This window comes from Rutilus rutilus, assembly GCF_951802725.1.
Source record: "Rutilus rutilus genome assembly, chromosome: 23".
NCBI lineage: Eukaryota > Metazoa > Chordata > Actinopteri > Cypriniformes > Leuciscidae > Rutilus > Rutilus rutilus.
Window position 1 is genome coordinate 16932051 of NC_140233.1, and position 23406 is coordinate 16955456.

General features: G+C 35.5%; 2 protein-coding genes across 2 annotated transcripts; one reads left to right on the forward strand and one right to left on the reverse strand.

The window, feature by feature from the left end:
• Positions 1 to 319: 319 nt before the first annotated feature.
• On the reverse strand, positions 320 to 4106 carry efcab10 (EF-hand calcium binding domain 10). Its single transcript, XM_084396307.1, has 5 exons — positions 4062 to 4106; positions 2442 to 2692; positions 2056 to 2220; positions 649 to 739; positions 320 to 471 (listed from the first exon to the last, which is right to left on the reverse strand). The coding sequence occupies exons 2-5, from the start codon at positions 2542 to 2544 to the stop codon at positions 429 to 431; spliced, it is 402 nt and encodes a 133-aa protein (XP_084252433.1). The 5' UTR covers positions 2545 to 2692; positions 4062 to 4106; the 3' UTR covers positions 320 to 428.
• Positions 4107 to 4143: 37 nt separating this feature from the next.
• Positions 4144 to 11696, forward strand: dld (deltaD). The gene is made up of 14 exons (XM_084396343.1): positions 4144 to 4281; positions 5948 to 6023; positions 6170 to 6249; positions 6328 to 6396; positions 6475 to 6544; positions 7720 to 7820; positions 7921 to 8061; positions 8725 to 8826; positions 9004 to 9194; positions 9278 to 9448; positions 9527 to 9716; positions 9820 to 9957; positions 10040 to 10129; positions 11432 to 11696. Exons 1-14 carry the CDS (start codon positions 4243 to 4245, stop codon positions 11495 to 11497), a joined length of 1524 nt encoding a protein of 507 aa, XP_084252469.1. The 5' UTR covers positions 4144 to 4242; the 3' UTR covers positions 11498 to 11696.
• Positions 11697 to 23406: the final 11710 nt, after the last annotated feature.

Below are 23406 nucleotides of genomic sequence, written 5' to 3' on the forward strand. Positions count from 1 at the left end.
ACTGTAATATTGAGGCTCCCATAAATTATTCAGTTTCACTGAATAAATATGGAGAGACTAAATATGATTCCGCTCTGTTATATATTTTTTCGCATTTGAATTTTATTTATGGTATTTATTTCCTCTTGATATTGTAAGACATATCATTTCACTCAACATCATTAAAATTAGAATTAATAAAAAATAAATACATGTCAAAAATAGATGTGTATATATATATTATAATATTTTATAAAATAAATTATATTGTATTTATTTAATATTTTTCATGTTTTACCATCCTTTTGGTCCTCCAGCTGGCAAAGTTTGACAAGGTTTTATGGTTTGCAGTACTTGTTTTATTTCATATTTTTTTATACATGCATACATACTGTATTCTACACAAAAGCTATTTTATAGATAATTATTTTTAAGGTTCTCGAGTTCAACTATAGCTGGAATGTTGCTGCACTTCTGACAAGCCCTTCTTTCCTAAACAGAGAACACAATGAACACAATAGATTCAAAGGTATAACAAACTGCTCATATAATCAAATATCTACAATAATGCATGGGCGTATAGTGTTTGCATTACATATTCGGTCTGAATTCAGCGCCTTTGAATCTGAACGATCACATATTTCTTTTTTAAGCAGTAGTTATACTTACGCCTCTCTTATGAACGTCTCTTGTGATATCCTGTCATCGCTGGCTCCATCCGGGAACTCATTGAAATTCTTGACGCCAAGTGTCTTCAGTGCTGCGGGGAAGCAATGTTGTGCGTATAATACTGAGTCAGACCACAAGTGTAATTCTTATACTCATGAATTATAAACAAAACAACTTAATGGAAGTATTCAGAGAAATCTTCTGTTCGCAGTGCATTAGGGTAATTCTTGGGTCAGTGTTTCTCCACGACTTACTGCTTATTATTACACGGCTCTGTGGAATACTTGATTCTGATTGGCCAATCGCGCTATCCAGCGGTCTGTTATTCCTCGATAACAACCAGTAAAAACAGATACCACAGGCTCATCCGGGTTACTGAAAGCAGCGCTATATGCTTGCTAGGAACTTGTTTGTACTCAATATTTTGTGTACAGTTATAATGTCATCCAGTATCACAGACTCGCTCTCTCTTGTTTCATACAAACGCAGCTGCTGCCATTTTGCAATGATTGTTTTGTACACTGTTGGATTATAAGATAAAAAACAGGTATGATTTTAAAACAGTTTCATCTCAGATCAATATCTCTTATCTCCATAATTATTTATGTGGTGAAATGCCATGTAACAAGTGGTATGACTGTACGGTATCGCTTAAATGTGCTTGCCGCTTGCTAGCAACTGCTCTCTCCGCGGAAGCTTTGCGTTTAAAGACCTAATAAAATATTTCAACTCAGATCAATATTTCGATCCTAATTATTTCCTTATGTGGCAAGTAGCCGTGTAATAAGCGGGATAATGTACATCCAGCCGGTTGTTCTCTCAGACCCTAATCCTGATCACCCTGTCAGGGTTTATTCTGCTATAACAACCGGATGGATGTGCATGATTATCCCTTAAGGCCCGTTCACACCAAGGACGATAACTATAAAGATATAGGCCTAGTTCTAAAAATCGTTCTCAACATTTAAGAATAGCAGAGTCCACACCACAGCTATACCGATAATGGCACAGAGAAACTGAATCACTTTCAGAACGATTTTATCCAGATGATGAACGATATATATATTTTTTTAAACAGCCAATCAGTATCCAGCTGTAACAAGCTCAAGCATTTGAAAGTAATAAACACAAACTTTTGTTAGATGCGATTAATCGCCATTAATCGATTTGACAGCACTATATATAATATAATATAAAACAATATAAATGCTCCATTCAGAAACATGTCTGTTGGTACATTTTACATTTATTAACATGCATTATTTGACAGACAATTTTATCCAAAGTTACTTATAGTGCATTCATTCACATTTTACAATTATTGTTTTTATTAGGTGTAGTTACAGCACAGGTTTTCCCAAAAGGACAAAGGCTTTCACAACTTCTGCAACATTCTAAGAGATTTACCTTCTTTGTATTGACCATGAGTAATAAAGCCTTGATCGGAAGGATCCAGGACTCCAAACAGAGCATCCAAGTTGGACTCGTTGAAGAGGCACGGAGTGTTTCCTACACGAGCTTTGGAAATGCTGAGCTTTTCAAGTTGGTCGATCAGAAATTCCCTTGGACGATCTGTAATGGCAGGATTCATGAGATTGGCCATTGCGTTTGTCTTTCAACTTGTAACAGTAAGAAAGCAATTGGTTACTACTCTAGACTTCTACGCACTACAAAAGACTGTCTCTGAACAGTCAATCTATTCATGTCAAACTCTCAATTTCAAATTGAAGCTGTGCAAGGTAACGTTAAATGCCACAGTTTTTATCTACTACGAGACGCGTTAAAAGTCTCACCTGGTCTGTAGAAGAAGAGCATACTGGTTAAATTATCCATCAGCTCAATAATTTTGTGTTTCTCGAGGTATTCTGCCGCCTCGTGCTCCCGCGGCGATGACATCCTGGCCGCTGTCCGTCTGTGTTTATCACTGTTGCTATGATACCGCACATGCGCAGCGGCGGTGGCGAACGTCAGTAGCGAGAGTGGTTTTGTTGTATATATAATTGATTTATGTCTTGATAAAACTGAAGTGAGATAAGTGAAATCGCTGTAGTAGACAGGAGAAAATTATTATAGCATTTCACCCTAGTTTTTGATGAAAACTTATGAAGTTGCTTTTTTAAAGGAATACTTATACACACCCTCATGCTGTTCCTAACCTGTATGCATTTCTTTCTTTTGTGTAGTTAAAAATGAGCTTCAGCCACCATTCACTCTCGTATATATATAACGTTATATAAAGATTCAATGAAAGTGAATGATGGCTGAGGCTCTAAATCCCTCACATTCTCCCTTTTTGCTCAATTTGAGTGAACCATTAACCCTACTTCCGGTGTAATCCTCTTCAATCTCATTAAACTGAGGGAAACTAGAGTCGACCTGATTTTAGATTGTGTTACCGGCTTCCCTATATTTCTACTTAACTTAACTTAATATTTTTGTGTAATATTAATATGTTAATTTTGTATTATTTAAAAATGTATTTTATTTAGTCAAATAATACACTTAACTGAATTCCTAAAATTCGATACTATATCCAGCAAAAATTGAAATATGACAAATCTAACATTATTTGAATTTATGTTTGGGAGAAATCTAGGATGTCAATAGAGAAAATTAATTGCATTTATATTAAAATTAAGGTCTTAATGTCCTTTTTTAACTTTTTTTGTATGGTCTGGGACTGTTACTTTTTACTCCCACGCACACGAAAATGAGCATAAGTAGTTGCAAAATCCCACTTTATTAGCATTTCTTGCAAAAAAAAGTTCGCGAGTATCAGTTGCCTTTTCTAACCACTTGAGGGAACTGTTTCTTCCGTGCTGTAGTATGTATGCACTTTATTATTATTATTATATTACAATATTTGCTTCACGTTAATATTCAGTGTGAAGGGAAACACCACCCCCAATACATATAATACAAAATTATGAATGTATGTTATTCACATGTATATTAATGAATATTAAATATTATGAATATTATGTAATCAGTTGCATTTACAAAGCTGTGTATAAAACTAAACGACACTTTAATTTAAAATATATTCCCTACAATGAGCAATTTAAAAACAAAAAATAGCTAAATAAGATTTGAGGAGTGCGTGTTTCAATTATAAATGACAACGATTTGAAGTTTCCCCATTTTATGTTGCTATCACACACAAAAAAAACTAATGCACAGAACTAACATTGTAAATATATACACATATATAGGATACATAGGATACTTTTTTTTTTTAATCCCTGCATTTGAAAATACAAATATATTGCAAATATTTATATATATTTAAAAATATATATTTTAATTATTATTAAAGAGGCGGAACAGGTTTACAATCTTAAGAATGTTAGAGTTATTTGAAGATGAAATGATTCGGCAATAATAATTGCTTGAGACAATGAAAATGGGCTTACTGCGATTAATGTTTGATATTTGAAGAAGTTTCTCCAGGCAGGTTGACAAACGAGCTGGTTGCGTGACATCATCAGGCAGCGACTCTGACCGCTTTCCGTACTGCGCATGCGTAAATTGCCGAGTCCTTGGACACACCGATCGCTGTAGGTGAAGCGGTCTCGTAAGGGACGTACTGTCAAAATGCAGACCTGGAACCATCTATACCGCACACTCGCCACGGTAAAGACGCTTTATGTGCCCCAGTACACTGTACTTTTAATATAGCCATAGTCCATTAGAATGAAATGCAAGCGTTTTAGACAGAAATTCAATGTTATTACTGTGTAGGCCCGACATACTAGCTTGTCAGCATGCACAGTTGTCAGCCCATAAACAAGCGAAGCAGAATGAGTTTATGTATTTAGCTGCATGAATTTACTTGTAACTATATCTCATTTATCGAAAGTGCGAAAGAATATTTACACAACTAACAATGAGTTGTGTAATCTGTCACCATTGGTTGAACTTGCAGGGGCGTGTAGTTTCATGTCCGTGGAGCTTTTTGGTCATTTGCCATAACATTTAACGTTAGGGCACATAATTTTTAATACCACCTTTTTACCTTTTCACCATCACAGGCGTGTTTAAATACAACATTAAGTTAGCTGCCTATCTAGAATGTGCCTGTGATGCCCAAAAGTGCTGTCTGTGTAGACTGAAAACTAGGTTTTGAAACAGCTATATTTAGGGAAGAAATAAAAATAAAAAAAACGGGGAGAGAGACAACATTTTATAACATGCTTGGTAATCCATGAGCTGTTCAACTCTACAAAATGTGGACTTTTTTTCTGTTTATTGAACTAATTGTTTATTTTGGGGTTATCATCAGTACTAGACTAAATAAATAAAAATAAAAGTTTTATACTAAAATTACTACTAAATAAAAATTCCCTGTGCCTTCATATTGTCATTGGCAGTGATCTATAGTCTAAATAATTAAAACTAAAGAAAAAAAATAATATTCATATTAATATCTAACTTTTATTAATTTTGTAATGTGCTTTTGTCATTTTATTAGTTTAAATATTTTTTTTAGATATTTAGCAAAAAATACCATATTTCTTTATATTTTATATATTTTTATATAAATTATATTAAAAAATATATATATACTTTATATTATTTATTTATATTTATATTATATATATATATATATATATATACATACTGTATATACTGTGTGTGTGTGTGTGTGTGTATATATATATATTTATATATGTGTGTGTGTGTGTATTTATTTTTGCTATTTAACTATTTAGTATATTTTTATTTCAGTTTTAGTCATTTAAAAGCTTTAGGCTTTAATACAATTTCCATCTTTCATCTAATCCTTGCATGGAGACTTTTGAATCCTGGTACAGAATTTTGGAGTTTGCCTTTATTGCAACATAATTATGCAACTGTTTAATACTCGTGATTAACTTTCTTTCGAGTTTATTGCTTTAAATTTCAATGTTTATTTTCCTCTTTTTGTCCTTTTTTCTCCCTTTGGATAGTTAGTGGATATTCAGATATTTTCTTTGCCATTTGTAAACACCAAAATAGATAATGCAGAAGATATACCATATCTTTATTATTTATAGTTTATTTGGTAGGGACAGATACAGTGAATATAGATTATCTCCCATGTCAGTATCATAGTGTTTATAGCCAAGGCTAATTCGCAACACCTGTCCCTAGAAGGGCTTTTTATATTAAATATTACACTAGATGGATAAATGAGAAAAAAAATAAAAATTTAAAGTGAATACATTAAAAGGTCCAAAAACCAAACAGTACAAATAACACGTTTTGACATGTGTGATCACGTGTTATTGTTATATTCTGTTTCTCTTGAACACTCCAGCGAGGACAGCACCTTCCCTGCAAGCTGCACGGAGCCACAGTCCTGTCCGCGAGAACATATGCTGACAAAGCAGCAAGTAAGATGACTTCAAGTCACATTTGATTGTAGTAATCGATACTGCTGTATTTACAGATTTTTAGCAATGGCTTTTATTTTAAAGTTAAATTATATGAAATGCGCTAATATGTAATGATATTCAAAAAATCATTTGTTCTGTCAAAGTTGATGCTGATGTCACAGTTGTGGGCTCTGGGCCCGGAGGGTACGTCGCCGCCATCAAAGCAGCTCAGCTCGGTTTCAAGGTATCAGTCTGACACCCGGTTCACGGATGCCAACGACTTTTGTTTTGACTGCACCGGTAACACACGTTTCTTTCACAGACAGTATGTGTGGAAAAGAACGAGACCCTCGGAGGGACGTGCCTGAACGTGGGCTGCATTCCGTCAAAGGTTTGTGATTTAAAAAATTCTGCCTTTTCCCGAAATGCTTTTAACGGTGGTTAGATTGATTATTTTTGTCTGTTTAAGGCTCTGCTGAACAACTCGTACCTGTATCACTTGGCACATGGGAAAGATTTCGAAAGCAGAGGCATTGAAAGTAAGTTCAAGTGTAAACATGTGATATGGGTCCGCATAAACATCTTTTTATGTGAGTTGCACGTCAAGGACTCGCAGAAGCAAATAGATTTGAATGTTTTCCTTCTGGCTGAAGCCATTTGAACTGTAATAAATTATAGAGGATTGTAGGTATTTCAGAACTTGATGTATTATTCAATTTTTTTTTTTTTTTAGGTCTCCTACAATAAGTTTAGTTGCGACCAAGATCAAAAAACACATTTTCTCATAACATACATTGCAACATCACCACTTTTATCACAGTGTCTTAAATCATTTGATAAAGGATCCAATCTCTCTAAACTCCTGCTTTCTGAGAACCTACTCTGATTGGTCAGGTGGCCCAGTCTGTTGTAATTGGTCTACATTGCTCTGATTGGTCAGATGGCCCAGTCTGTTGTAATTGGTCTACATTGCTCTGATTGGTCAGATGGCCCAGTCTGTTGTGATTGGTCTACTCTTCTCTGATTGGTCAGATGGCCCAGTCTGTTGTGATTGGTCTACTCCGCTCTGATTGGTCAGATGGCCCAGTGTGTTTTGATTGGTCTACTGCTTAGAGCGCATGTCAGAAACCATAACATTATATCTGAATTTCAGCTCCAGATCTTCCTCAGCACTTTCATACACAGCGATATTAACAGTAACAATAGTGTGGTTTAACCGAATCAATTCGAGCCGACTGCCGAGTCCTTTGGAAGTGCATCAAAGTGGATTTGCTTTCAAAGAGCAAAAAAACAGCGTCTTCTCGACATGTTGACAACACAAACCAAACTCTTTCAGTCTCAGCTACAGCTACAGGGATCAAGGGTTAAAGTATGTGGGTTCGAGCAGGAAGAAAGACTGGAATTACTCACGACTCGTTTCAGGTTCTTTCTTTTGGAAGACAATAACTCTATTTATTGTGCAGTTTGATCTATGAAACTTCTAATAATAATAATAATAATAATAATGCGTTCATTTTATATAGTGCCTTTCAGGAAACTCAAGGTCGCTTTACAATAAAGTACAATATACATGACATAGAAACAAGACATGAAACAATACAAATTGGCCGTTTCTACATTCATAAACAGCTTTATTGCGCTCTATCTGAAAAAGCATAATAGGGGCATTTTAATAATGTTTTTTGTCATTTCCTAATGATTTATTCTTCATTAGTTCAGGGGATCTCATTGAACCTGGAGAAGATGATGGCGCAGAAGAGCGGGGCTGTCAAAGCTCTGACAGGAGGAATCGCACACTTATTCAAACAAAACAAAGTGAGATTTTTCATTTGTTTTTGAATATTCATTGTTCACATGTGGCAGTAAAGCAATAAACCTTTTAAAGCCATACAGAATGATTGTTTTCGATCCATAGGTAACTCATGTCAATGGTTTTGGAATGATAACTGGTAAGAATCAAGTGACCGCAAAGACTGCTGATGGAGAACAAGTCATAAACTCCAAGAACATCCTCATCGCTACGGGATCAGAGGTCACCCCATTCCCAGGCATTCAGGTACATCAGCGATAGACGAGAAGACTTCCAAAAACCTAAGCCTCGCTGTTTACTGCCTACATAGATGGCTGCCTTCTAAGTGAGCGTCCTAACTGATATGAAACCTCATAAGTGAGCGATTTGGAACATTCTATGTTGGCAGTATCTTCGTGCAACACTGATTTCAGAAGCGTTTGATGTTAGCATGTTGCTAAGATAACTGCACAAAACTAATGCGCATAAAAAATATGTAGCAATATTGGGTAAAATGGTACATTTTAAATTATGAAAATATTGATTTTACAGTAAAATACAAAAATCTGGCATATAAGAAAAAACATTAATTATAATAATTATTTTATTATACAGTACAGCTGTAAAATGACAATACTAATATTTATAACTCTTAATTTCTTCATTTTCATTTCACTAGGTTCATTTTGAAACACGCAATAAATATATTTAATTAAATCGCCGCCTTTGAAATTTGATAATCACAGAGTCATATCACAATTTCGTTTTTTATTTTTAATATGTGTGTTAAATCGTGTAAATAGTTCGTGATCAACATTTTTCTTGCTTCGTACGCCATCTTGTATAATTATGCTCCCTAACAGCCTTTGTGTCAGTATGTTGCGTTCAGATCGTGAATATTAAATCTGAAATATTTTCCCCTTTTGACAGATTGATGAAGAAACTGTTGTCTCGTCCACCGGCGCTTTGTCCCTCAAGAAAGTTCCAGAGGAGCTCATTGTGATCGGAGCAGGAGTCATTGGCGTGGAGTTGGTGAGTGGATGATTTGAAGGTTATGGAGTGAATATTACAGAATTTCATCCCCTATTCATCATAAGACTGATCTAAATTGTTCATTTTGGTAATGAAAGTGTGTGTTCGTAGCATTTAAGGACTGATGATGCTTCTGAATTGGGTTTGATTATAGAGATCCATTCTGTTTGTTCCCAGGGGTCCGTTTGGCAGAGGCTTGGATCCAAAGTTACAGCGGTGGAGTTCCTCAGCCACGTCGGCGGGATGGGCATCGACATGGAGATCTCCAAGAACTTCCAGAGAATTCTCCAGAAGCAGGGGGTGAAGTTCAAACTGGGCACCAAGGTCATGGGCGCCACCAAGAGACCTGACGGCAAGATCGATGTGGCGTGAGTGCGGCGCTTCTCCCAAATGATGTTTAGGATTGAGTTCTTCTAGTGCTTTTGTCCATTATGTAATTTCCTTTGGATAGCGTGGAAGCTGCAGCTGGTGGCAAGAGCGAGACGCTCACCTGTGACGTTCTGCTGGTGTGCATTGGCCGCCGTCCATTCACCGGAAGCCTCGGCCTCGAGTCTGTCGGAATCGAACTGGATAACCGCGGGAGAATCCCTGTCAACGGCCGTTTCCAGACCAAAGTGCCCAGGTATGTGGACTTCAAATGAGTTGTCTTGCATTTGTTGCGACAAACAAGTCTTAATTTGTGTTTTTAATCTCTTTTTAGTATCTTTGCCATTGGAGATGTTGTAGCTGGACCCATGCTGGCCCATAAAGCCGAGGATGAGGGTATTATTTGCGTCGAGGGAATGGCAGGAGGAGCCGTCCATATCGACTACAACTGTGTGCCCTCTGTTATATACACACACCCTGAGGTCGCCTGGGTCGGCAAGACCGAGGAACAGCTCAAAGAGGATGTGAGCAGACTCGTTGTTATTTTAGCACACCTCTCCATCTTAGATTGTATGTCACATCAAACATTTACTTCTAAAATACATCACAAATTGTTTTATTTTCTAGGGTGTGCCATATAAAGTGGGCAAATTCCCATTCGCGGCAAACAGCAGAGCCAAGACTAATGCTGATACAGATGGACTGGTGAAGATCCTCAGCCACAAGGACACAGACAGGATGCTGGGAGCACACATTGTGGGAACGGTAATGATAAATCTGCTTTTGCTTTTCCTTTGTAGGATGTTTAATGATATGATAATTCATATATTGAATTTTCATTTTACAGGGGGCAGGCGAGATTATTAACGAGGCGGCGTTAGCTATGGAATATGGAGCGTCATGTGAGGATATTGCGAGAGTGTGTCACGCCCACCCTGTAAGTGTCTCTGAATATGGTTTACTGTTTTTTTTTACTTTCTCTATTCTTAAGTTTCAGTTAGTTAAGTGTCTGCGTACAGTGCGAGAAAAAATAAATAAAAATGAACAAAAAGTGTACTTTGAGCTTAGTTGACAATCTGAGGAATGAGCAACTCTAATCGTAGGCTTTTTTAAATTATTAAGAAATTTAATTGTAAAGTAATGAATTAAAAAGATCTTAAAGTAAAATATTACTAATAATAATAGTAAATAGGGATGCATGATATATCGGCCACCATATCGGTATCGGCCGATATTCGTTCATTTTTAATGTTAGCGTTATCGGCCTTATAAAATAATGGAGTGTTTCCTTCAGCTGAGACACTTCACTTCTGAATGGCTTGACATATGATTGGAATCACTTTAAAAAAGGAAAATACAGTTAAATGCAACATGTGCTGTCATATCGGCTACATAAAATTATAATGAGAACATTATAATTGTGTGCTTGGGAGATGGCTTTTAATGGTGAGTTTAATAGTGAAATTTTTGAAAAGATTGATCGGCCAACATATCGGTTATCGGCTTTCGAATGTAAAGAATTATTGGTTATTGTATCGGACAAAATGTTCATATTGGTGCATCACTGATAGTAAATTGCAACACTCTTTTTATTTTTTTCAAATGTGTTAACCAACATTTTCTTCATTCGTCCACCTCGCAAGTGTCTCTGAATATAGTCTACTGATTTTTTTCTACTTTATTTTCTCTATTAAGTTACTATTATTAACACCAATCTTGGCCATTTTTTACAATTTTTAATAGTAAAATAATTCATATGAAATTATCTTAATTTAAAAGAATACAATTGTAATAATAAATTGCAACATTGTCTATTTTTCAAATGTGTTGACTATATATTTTTTTTCCTTTTTGTAAAACACCTCATATAAAAATGTAATAAAAAATATTCATTATTACTGTTATTAATAATAATTATAAAAAATCAAATGTTAAGCAACTTTTTTTCCCTCTTTTGCCCACTTTTGCCCAAGTGTCTCTGAATATAGTGTTTTTCTCTCTTATTTTCTCTATTAAGTTACTATTATTAATATTCATTCTGAAGAATGAGCGCACTAATCTTGGCCATTGTTTTTTGCCTTTTTTTAGTTGTTAGTTTACTACTACTACTACTACTACTACTACTAATAATAATAATAATAATAATAATAATAAATATATATATATATATATATATATATATAACTTTTTTTTTTTTTTTTTTTTTAATGTGTTAACCAAGCTGTTCCTCTTTTCCCAGACTGTATCAGAGGCCTTTAGAGAAGCCAACCTTGCTGCTTCGTTTGGAAAAGCGATCAACTTCTAGATTTTCTTCACATACACTTGTATATAAATACACTATCTGCTGCATTTTTTTTTTCCACCAAAAGAAAATCACACAATTTGTAGTTCTTCAATCTCTGGGCCTTCAGATGTACCCTTCATGCAGACATCCAGAATAATCCTGTAAAACATATAGTCTGTTATTTAAATGTACTAATAAAGGAGTTTGGACCTTCGCCTGATCCAGAAAAATATTGTTTGGATTTTATAAATCAGTGTTGTTCAAGTTTCATGTCATAAATAGTCTCCTGAACACCAAAGCAATAATTGTGACGGTTGGAAAAATGAACTTTGGCTGCATTGATACACACGGGACGGGAGATGAATAAAAGAGACATCATTATGCATTCATTAAGGGAGACCTGCAGTGAATTGCAGTTTAGGAGTTATGAGGTTTTAAAAAAGATTATTTAATGCAGCTTGTGGGGAGAAGTTGAAGGTTCTGGGTTTTATAGAAAGAAGGAATTTGTTGCATGCTGTCAGTTACTACAGAACATTAATCATCCATCAATTTTAATGTGCGAAGAACTGAAGATCATTAACTGCAGAGCAGAAGTCACTTCTTTTTTTTTAATAGGGAAGTAAGCATCCATGAATTTATTTTATTCTTAGGGTTTACAGTAAGCCTGCATTTATTTTTATTTTGCAGTGTTCCCATAAAAATGTAAACGATTTGCCTTCCCTTGTTTGCATCGGGATAAGACATGATTTGAAAGAACAATATGCTAAAATATGAACAACGCATGAATTTATGAGTTTACCTGCAGTTCCTCATCAGACCATCAGAGGTCATTATTGTCCCTCACATAGCGCAATAACCAAAGTTGGTTTATCACATGTTCCTCTTATAGAGCCCAACCGAGGTAGATTCTGCTTTTGTCTTAATTTAAACAGTTCATTCCTGTAAACCTAACTTCTGTTTCTGAGATGTTTTGCTTAAATTGTGCTTATGCAATAATTCCTAAAAATAAAATGAATGTTTGAAATTTTGCCTATTTAATGCAAATTTAAATGTTTTCAAATACATTCTGGGGCTAATGTGCATGTGCCTACTTCAGATACCTCATAATAAATTGATGAAGAAAGGCCATAAAAAGTGATCGCTAATGGCTTCGCTCAATTTGGATGAACTTCCTGCAATCATGCCAGCTGTGACCTTCATGTCTCGCCCATGGTCTCGCCCAGCGGGAGCTGTTGTGACCTTTTTACAGGTTGTGACCAAAAGCAGGAAGGATGGGAGGCTTTCGGATGTAGCTTTACTGTCCCTGATGACAGTCTCTTCCTTAGTTGTCTAAACAAAATTAACAGAATGTGGTAGAACTGCAGTTATTATTAATATTAGGAAATATATATAGCACAAAAAATATTAAAAGCATATTACGAAAGAATATTAAACATGGCACAAATTCCTTATAGCTTTCTTATTAACCTTGTGAGCGGTACGGTTCCATATATGGGATTCTTGTTTCTGTGCCCCTGAAAGTACAATGACTACGGTCCCACCAGAGCCGTTAAATGGGTGGGTGGGTCCCACATATGGGATTTGGAATGCTCTGCTGTCGTGCGTTGGCTGCGCCGCTGAGCCAGAGACGGGCGAGCTCGGTGATGTCAAATATCACACCTATGCAGTGTTTTCAACCACATAATGTTTATTTTAGGTTTCAGACATATAAATACACATAAGCCCTAGTAAAACAATACATTTGGAGTTTGTAAAATACACACTGATGTCTGTGGAAGCCGCAATAACAATCTATTCAAATATAATTTGCCGACGTGTGTTATAGCCTATCAGACAAACATACGTTAGTGGAAGTAAGTAACCATAAAGTATACTCTATTCTTCTCACGGTTCACCGGGTATTTCGGGAGAAACTGATGAATTCAGGTGCTGTAAATCCGACTGACAGGAGTCTCTGAACTGCGGCGCAAACACACATGTCGGCGCCCGTCTCACGTTATCGGTTTTTAAACGACCAAACACACTCACTTGCACGTATGAGAATCGGAATATCAGATAGGTGATGACATGGTAAGCAAGTTTGTGCAATATTTTGAATAAAAAAGGAAATAAAAGCGATACATCTGTCATATTGTGGCGTGCGTGACGCGAGCGTGACGCGTTGCCATGGAAACATTCTTGAATGTTGAAAAAACCATAGACAGTAAAACAAAAGGACACAGCGACCCCATAGATTTCAACGGAGAAAAGTGAAGCAAATTAGAAGCACTCACTTCCTGATGGCTGAGCATACTGCGCAGACTCAAACTGAGCTTGATGACGTAGATGTGATGTGAGCAACCTGTCTGACAGTTGTAAGTCTTCTAGTAGCTGTGCCAAGAGAAATCTGAATCATTCCCTTCCGAATCTTGCAGAAATGGAGAGCGTGAGTAGGAGCTGTCCATGAGCAAGGAGCAGGAGCAACTTTATGACTCTCTATGGGCTTCTCCCTTGACTTTATCGGACTTTATGACTCCACGTCCCCCCGATTGACTGTGAGCTTCTCCTCTTGTCTTTACGGTAATTTCCAGAGTGTCGGTTATGACGCAATCGTTAGCCTATTTTTTACAAAAACTGCTTCTACGGGGCCATAACGTAAGATACAAGGTAATGGAGCCTTTTATACATTGTCGTGTTTCTTTAGAAGTAAACAATGGACAAATAGAGTCTTTAAACGCCTCAGATGTAAAGTTATTCGCTGCTTAAAGTGACGCTAAAATGAATGGGGGTCAATGGAATGCTTACAGCAGGTGATGGCTTGTTAGCCAATGGCGGCCCCCGGGGGTGGTACGCTTTCCGGATGCTGGATTACCCCCCTGGAAAAAACTCACTCTGTGGGCTCAGTTAGAATATTTTTAATTTACGCTTGAAAGGGTTAACAGACATTGAAATTGTATTTAAACACAAATTCAATTCTTGTTTGAAGACGTTAAAGGGTTAGTTCACCCAAAAATGAAAATTCTGTCAGTAATTACTCACCCTCATGTTGTTCCAACCCCGTAAGACTTTCGTTCATCTTCGGAACACAAATTAAGATATTTTTGATGAAATCTGAGCGCTGGCTCACTCCTCCATAGACTTCTAGGTGACCGAAACTTGCTGGCCCAGAAAATGTATTAAAGAGATCGTTAATATAGTCCAAGTGACTCCAGTGGCTCAATCTTAAGTATATCAAGCGACGAGAATACTTTTTGTGCTCAAAAACAAACAAAAATAACGACTTTATTCCACTATTCATTTCCTTCTTCCGCCTCGAGTTAGTTCACATATGTTTTTGCGCAGCGCGTCTGTGTTGTTCGTCACACGCATCACACACATGACCAGCGTCGGCCAATAGTGAGCCTACGTGGTGACGTGTAACACAGACGCGCTACGCAAAAACACTACGTGAACTAACTCGAGGCCCAGATAGAAGGAAATGAATAGTGGAATAAAGTCGTTATTTTTGTTGTTTTTTTGCACACAAAAAGTATTCCCGTCGCTTTATAAACTTAAGATTGAGCCACTGGAGTCACTTGGACTATATTAACGATCTCTTTAATACATTTTCTGGGTCAGCAAGTTTCGGTCACCTAGAAGTCTATGGAGGAGTGAGCCAGCTCTCAGATTTCATCAAAAATATCTTAATTTGTGTTCCGAAGATGAACGAAAGTCTTACGGGGTTGGAACAACATGAGGGTGAGTAATTACTGACAGAATTTTCATTTTTGGGTGAACTAACCCTTTAAAGCGGCATTTACTTTATTTCTTAACGACTAGATGAAACATTCTAGACTGAACTGAACACACTTCAGACTGTTTCCAACGACTGGAGCAGATTGAACGTTTCGCGTCGGGGTCCTGATCACTCTGTCGGGTCTTATTATGAGATATCAACCGGCTGGATGTATCCCTTGTTATCCCTTACTTATATTATATTATATTATATTATATTATATTATATTATATTATATTATATTATATTATATTATATTATATTATATTATATTAAAAATAAATTAATATTATATTATATTATATTATTTATTATTTCTCTTTTATATTTTATATGAAAAGCAATGTCGCCTCACAACAAGAAGGCCCACGGTTCAAGCCCCTGATGAGCCAGGAGTCCTTTCTTTGTGGATTTTGCATGTCAGTTTGGGTTTCCTCCGGGTGCTCCGGTTTCCCCCACACTGTCCAAATGCAGTTTAGGTAGATTGGATTTGATAAATTGGCTTTAGGAGTGTGAGTGTGTCCCAGCACTCTTAGTATTATTGGGTTGCGTAAGGAAGGGCATCCGGCTTAAAGCCTGTACCAAATCTAGTGTGTGTGTGCGTGGATAACTCTGATGAAGCGGATCCTGCAAATTAGCGGGATATGATTGCTGAGGAAACAGCCACCTTCAAGAGCAAATACTATGCCACAGATTGAAATGCACAGAAACCCATGATAATGCATCTATATCCATTTCCGTTCCACAAATGCAATTCAATTCTAATTCAAGCTTTCAGGAAGTGATACTCCTATTTATGGTCTATCATATGCTTCTCTGTGATGGCAAACCACCAATGTAAAGTCTAAAAGTCCACATCTAAATGATGGCTATGATCAGATTAGAGTGCTATAAAGGTCACACTGCGCAAGCAGTTACGGGAATGTTTTAATGCCTAGAGAGACACACTGCTCTGAAGAACAACTTGAGCCGATTAGCTAATTGCAAGGTGGATTGATGGTGAACGTATTGAGTCAGAGAAATGTGTCACTTCCTGTTTAAGGATAAAGTTAGACTCTATTTTGCTTTTTTTTTTATTCTGAACAAGTTTCAGTTCCTTACATTACATTATGGTTCAGATGTGAAGCATCTGTCATGAACAATGATTATCCAGTCACACAGTTTCCACATGACCATTTATAACCGTCTCTCTATAAATATCTAAAATGTTCAGGTTTTGAATATAACTGCTAAATGTTTAGATATGAAATATATACAAAAGGTCGGGTGTAATACCAAAACACTGTGGCAATAAATAAAACAGTCTGAAACAAAATTCTTACAGGCTATTATAATTACACAATAGAGTCGGCCACACAAAACTATTTAGTGAAACCACTGTCTAGACATAGCCTAAATAAAAACATCACATGAGATCCCCTTTGTCATTTAACAGTCACATAAAACGAGTCTCAAATCCAGAGGGCCTAATTTTGTTTGGGAAAAAACACACTTCATGTGCTTTAGTTTGGAGTCCTGTACTGGCAAAATGTTGATTCGCTCAGGAATTTTCATAGTGCCACAGATGGGTCATTTCTACAGTTTGTTGGATTTTATGTCCCAATGAAACAATACTTCATATTTTACATAACGTCAGTATGTGGTCGGAGGATGAGGTGCTGAAAGGGGACGGGAGTCCCAAACAACCCAAACGGATGAGTTACAAATGGGTGTGATCCGAGTGGAAGTAAAGTGAAATTAGTTTTTTCTTTGGACAAAGGTGATAAGGTGATCTGCCAACACCCTTTTGTCAAATCCATTATCCAAAAGCAAGCTGAACCTAACCGATCAAGCAGCTCGTCAACTTAAGGCACTGGATAAGCATCGAACTTCGATACAGCGTTCACCTTTTTGTAATCGACACAGAAATGGACAGAGCCGGACATTTTGGGAACCAAAACTATCGGGCTCGTCCAATTACTGTACGATTCCTCTATTACGCCCAGCCCCAGCATGGCCTTTAATTCTTCCTGTATCACTTTTTTCTTGGGTTCAGGTAAACGATAGGGTCGGCTGCGGACCATCTACTATGGCAAGCCGTTTTAAATTTTAATCCTTACAACCTACTAGTATCTATTTTCATGCTACTAGTACTTATTTTTTAGATACTAGTATCTTTTCCATTAAGTACTAGTACTTATTCATTAGCTACTAGTGCCTATTCTTTAGATACTAGTGCTTATTCTTTTGGTACTACCTTTTTAAAGATACTAGTACTTATCATTAGTTACTAGTACTTATTCATTAGTTACTAGTACTTATTCATTAGATACTAGTACTTATTCATTAGTTACTAGTACTTATTCATTAGTTACTAGTATTTATTATTAGATACTAGTACTTATTAATTAGATACTAGTACCTATTAAATAGATACTAGTACTTATTTATTAGATACTAGTACTTATTAATTAGATACTAGTACCTATTAAATAGATACTAGTACTTATTTATTAGATACTAGTGCTTATTCCAATAGTGACTATAGTAACAAATTATTTTTTTTGCCATTGACTTCTATGGGGATCTGTCATTCAGATATCAACTATTCAGTTCTGACTAGTATGTATTCCAACTGTGACTAGTACGTATAAGATACTAGAAGTTATTCATTAGTACTTATTTTTTAGATACTAGTATATTACTAGTATTTATATGGCAAGCTGTTTTAACATTTCAACCGACTAGTCTCTATTTTCATGCTACTAGTACTTATTTTTTAGATACTAGTATCTATGCCATTAAGTACTAGTACTTATTCATTAGCTAGTGCTTATTCTTTAGGTACTAGTGCCTATTCTTTAGATACTAGTGCTTATTCTTTAGGTACTAGTGCCTATTCTTTAGATACTAGTGCTTATTCTTTAGATACTAGTACTTATTCATTAGCTAGTGCTTATTCTTTAGGTACTAGTGCCTATTCTTTAGATACTAGTGCTTATTCTTTAGGTACTAGTGCCTATTCTTTAGATACTAGTGCTTATTCTTTAGATACTAGTACTTATTCATTAGCTAGTGCTTATTCTTTAGGTACTAGTGCCTATTCTTTAGATACTAGTGCTTATTCTTTAGGTACTAGTGCCTATTCTTTAGATACTAGTGCTTATTCTTTAGGTACTAGTACTTATTCAATAGTATTTATTCATTAGATACTAGTACTTATTCATTAGATACTAGTACCTATTAAATAGATACTAGTACTTATTCATTAGTTACTAGTACTTATTATTAGATACTAGTACTTATTCATTAGCTACTAGTACTTATTCAATAGATACTAGTACCTATTAATTAGATACTAGTACTTATTCATTAGCTACTAGTACTTATTCAATAGATACTAGTACCTATTAATTAGATACTAGTACTTATTCATTAGCTACTAGTACTTATTCAATACATCTGCAGGGTCAGACCGTTTCGATATGGTGTTGCATGAGGTTCGTACACATCTGCAAAGTCTGTCTGGGACCAGAGCAAGCGGATTGACTGGGATAGCCACTTCTGGTCTGAGAACATCCTCTCCCGAAACCACAGACGCTAGCTCAACCAAAGTCCCCTCATTCCAGCGTTTTAGCAGATGGAGCTTATAAATCTGACAAGCCCCGCCCTTGTCCGTACTTTCTCTCCCGGTGTAAATTGACGCTCTCGCGTACCCGTTGTACAGTCGACTTTGTTTGTTTGCACTGTAAATATGTCACGTAACAGGTTGGACAAATATAGACTGTAAATGTGAATTTTGAAATATTTGGTCAGGATTGTTAGGTTATACTAGCCTGAGTTTGACTAGTGTGTTTTTGTGATAGACAGGCATTTTCTTCCTCTGACAAGACTAAAGAATAATTGAATAGCCTATTAAAGATGTTTTCAACAAACCTGCTCAGTTCAAAATAAATAAAAAAAACTGTGAATGACCCAGATAGTGTTTATAGTTTTTCTATGAATGATTTTAAATTATGTTAAAGTCACCATTAAAGAACCATTCTGTTCTCTGATGACGTGTGTATTGCCGCGAGGGCGGGATCAACCTGTCACTCACATGAGTTCGACCAATAGCATACCACAACCATCCAATCAATTCCTAAAGGACAAAATCAAGCCCCGCCCTAAATTTTTTTTCTTTTCGAGAAGCCATTTCACTTAGATATCCATTACAACGGTGAAGAAAAGACTATCACGACTTTAGCTTCAATATAAAAACTGCATAATTTATGGCTTATTTTTCTCAAAGATATGATTTATTCACTGATTCATATTATTATCTGGACAGACTGGCTTGTAGGAGTCATAAGGTGTTCTACAGCCAGTGAGAGACCAGATAGTTAAACAATGTGCAATGTGATCAGCTTGAGATTATGAAAATACTCCCCTTCCTGGAATTTTTTTTTTTTTTTATAACAAAAACTCCCTGTGCCTTTCTGCTCCTATACTCTATTTCAAAACATTAACCGATGGAATTACTGGTCAAAAGGTTTTTTTATTTTTTTTATAGTGAATCTATCACTGTTTGTATTATTACCACCAGTGTTTATTCAAAGAGAGATCCTGACTGAACCATGCGTTTGTGCATATGGACCATATGATTCCAAATGCTAAAAAATATATAATTAAATTGAATGTACATATTTAAAGGATATACCTAAGTCAGGCATAAAAAATAAATGTATGTACAACATAATCGAGCATTATAAATCTAAAGGCTTAAAAGTCACATACTGTACAGGAAGATATTTAGCTCTAGGTGGGCATGTTTCAGTGCAATAATAAAAATATGAATCATAAAATAATACTTAATGTGCAGCAAATTGTAAGATTGCCATAACAATAATAAAGAAACACAATGTCCCTTGTATAATATGATAAATTGTAATTTGCTTGAATATTGACATTAAATATATTAGAAGCCAGTTCACATCTGTGACTCTTTTGTCATGTTGTCATGTCCCTCTCAATATTTAATTCGTTAAGCCATTAAAAATGAAAGAGAATACTGTTTCTTTGTGTAAATCTTTGCGTGCAAGCAAAACCATCATGCTGTCAATGGCATGGAAAACAAGCCAGTTATTAAATGTTTGCAAGATAAGTAAAACTGCATTGCTGCAGAAACACATTTGAATGAGTATGGTAAAATTTCCTTAATTTTCATAACATTCACAAATCTTTTTGTCTACAGACTAATGTGCTCCTTTTTTATTCCGCACACAAAAGCTCCCAAACTTACTTTATTACTTAATTTATAGTTGTTGAGTTAAAAATATAAGGTGAATAATCTTGTTCCTGTATTTGCTGCATATTTCAGGACTGTAAATGGTCCATATTTATTTTGCAGTCCCACAAAAAAAAAAAAAAAACGACTCTTTAATATTTGTTTTTAAAGAAAGCACAGCATGTTTTCATTAAGCAATGAAGTCTATATGACCTTGTGTTGCTCACCGCACCCAGAATTCTTCAAGCCCTGTTACTGATCATTTCTCATACTTCCTCAACAACTTTATGAAATGAATACAATCACACCCTGACATTCCTTCCCTTTATAAAAGCAAATCCACAGGTCACTTGCTCTACACATTTTGAGAAACAAGTGCTTGAAAAAATACAAATGACAAAGAAGCATGCATAATTATGAAAGTGAGCGGATGAAAACACGATAGATAAAGTCACGCAATCTCACAAATGTATCATCCCTAATGACAGGAAGTTGTAGTTTATCAGTAAACAAACACTTTAACCAGGAAATTGCTGGTGCTTTTTAGATTGTTTCAAAGCAGCTTTACAGTATCATAATGCAACAAACTTTGTTTCGGCTGTACAGGAAATTGTATTTATCTATACAGCCGGTCTGGAGAAAACAGTGATGTCACCGGCCAGCTCAGTTCAGTTCTCATATAATGTTGTCAAATGCAGTCAGATCAATAATATTGTTGCGTATTAAGTGTTCCCAACTGTGAACAATATGACTCAGATGTTACATCTAGAAAAGTATTTCTGGTGTGGCTCTCATTTCATAACATACTGTAAAGACACGCTACAGTTCTTGAAAGAAGTGTTGATTTACATTACATTAAGGCATTTAGTGCACAATTCAGAGTGATTTTAAGTGCTTTTGTTTCATACAGTGGGATCCAAAAGTGCGCAAGCTGTAGTTTAATCGCAGCTCTGCTGATGTTTGAAAAATAGCACAACTGCGAGAGTGAAATTGCTTTTATACAGAAAGTTCCAAATGAAATCCCAGCAAAACTGTTGCGCGTCTCAAAGCAACAGCGTTTTGGAATAATCAGTTGAGTGGATAATTCAATGACTCGCTCACAAAGACAGTCAGTGTGTCAAAAAATCGCATACTGAGTAGGTACATTTAAATTTGCTTGGTGACCTTTAAAAAAGTATGCTGTGTGAACATGGCCAGAATTCAGACGTATTGTACTCGCTTTGTTGTTACTGTCACATGACCTACCAGCGTCAGTTGTGTCGCTTCACTGCCATTCATAAACTCTCTCCCTTGTCTCATGGGATAGTGTCCATCAAACGGGCATTTCAGAATCTCACCAGAAGTAGTAGCTCAATCAGGTCTGCTGTTTTTCAAATGTATGTATTCGGACATAGTACTCTTTTGCTGTACTGTTTTACGCATATAGTAAGGAAGTATTCATTTTCGGATGCAGTGTTAGACTTGTTTCATTCCTGAATTAATCAGTGTTTTCGAACAAATCGGTTGAATGAATGATTCAATGACTCACTTAAGTTGTCACTTTATAACTAGTAACGAAGGAATGTTGAGTCGCTTCATTGAAGCTTATTGTATTATGAAGAGTATGACAGACAGATCGACTAAGCAAGTGCGTTACCTGCATCTAGCTGATATTCTTCAGGTCAATATTCATAATCACAAAATCCCTTTGAATGTCTGCTGAGGAAATCTTTGTCTTTGACCATTTAACAGTTAATGGGATTTCCAATGACAGCTAGCCAATGCATTTTTAACTAGTTTCAAATTGTTTAAAACCTTAAGTCCCTTTCAATATAAAGGGGAAATCACAATAACAAATTTCTCAATACCAAATACTGCATATTATTTAAATAAAAATGCATTTATTTGAAAAATATTATTTAAATAAACACTATCAGCCATTATGAAAGTATAAGCAGTTTGTACAATAGGAAATAAATACAAGCAAACAGTTCAGTCAAAAGTACAAAAGCAACATTAGTGCAGGATTTCAATTAAATATAAAGTTATGAAAAAGTAGGGCTAATAGATTAATAAGACCAAAGATTGCCTGCTTGATATACCCAAAAAATAATACCCCATGCTTAACCCCTTAACTGTCACCCCGCCTTTTTTCACATAGACATGAAAATCACTATCCAAACTTAAATAGTTGTAATTCAGGAATGCTTTGGAATATAGACTTATGGTTGGTCTTGTTTTAAAGAAGACATTTGCCAGATTATTGTAGAAGTGACATAAATTATGAAAGTGAAATAGTAAAAAAAATTATACAAGTTTGAGGAGTTTATGAACATGTACAATGTAAAAATATAATTATTTATATTTTATATAATATATATATATATATTACAAAATATATTTAACTCTAATGAATGCATGAAAATTAAAGCCAAAAATCTAAACAAGTTGTGTTCCAAATTTTAGGTTGATATCTCAAAAAATGAGCTTTCAGTAAGATTTTATTTGGGCGCATTACCAAACGTTTTCACTAGATGGACAACCAAGCTTCCTTAGTGACCATATAAGGGTGCCTCTATTTTCATAAATGATCTGAACCATGTATTTCCATAATTTCATACAATTTATGAAGTATACATCCTATTCAGAAATAGTATGGATGGTTTGGCAGTATTTGATTTGATTTCAACCTCTAATAAACACATAAAAAGAGCACATATGTACGTTTTAGCTCGCTGCCGCACCACAAATCGAGAATCCATATTTTTCTATATATTCAAAACATTTTCAGACCTTTTTTTCTCATAAAATTGAATTGGTGTTATCTTTTGAACTCTTGGCATGAAAACAAACTGAGGTTTCTACCAATCTTTCATGAATTTTCAAATTTCAAAATAATGATAATTATATATAATTAATATATGAAATAAAATAATTTCACGCCTAATGAAT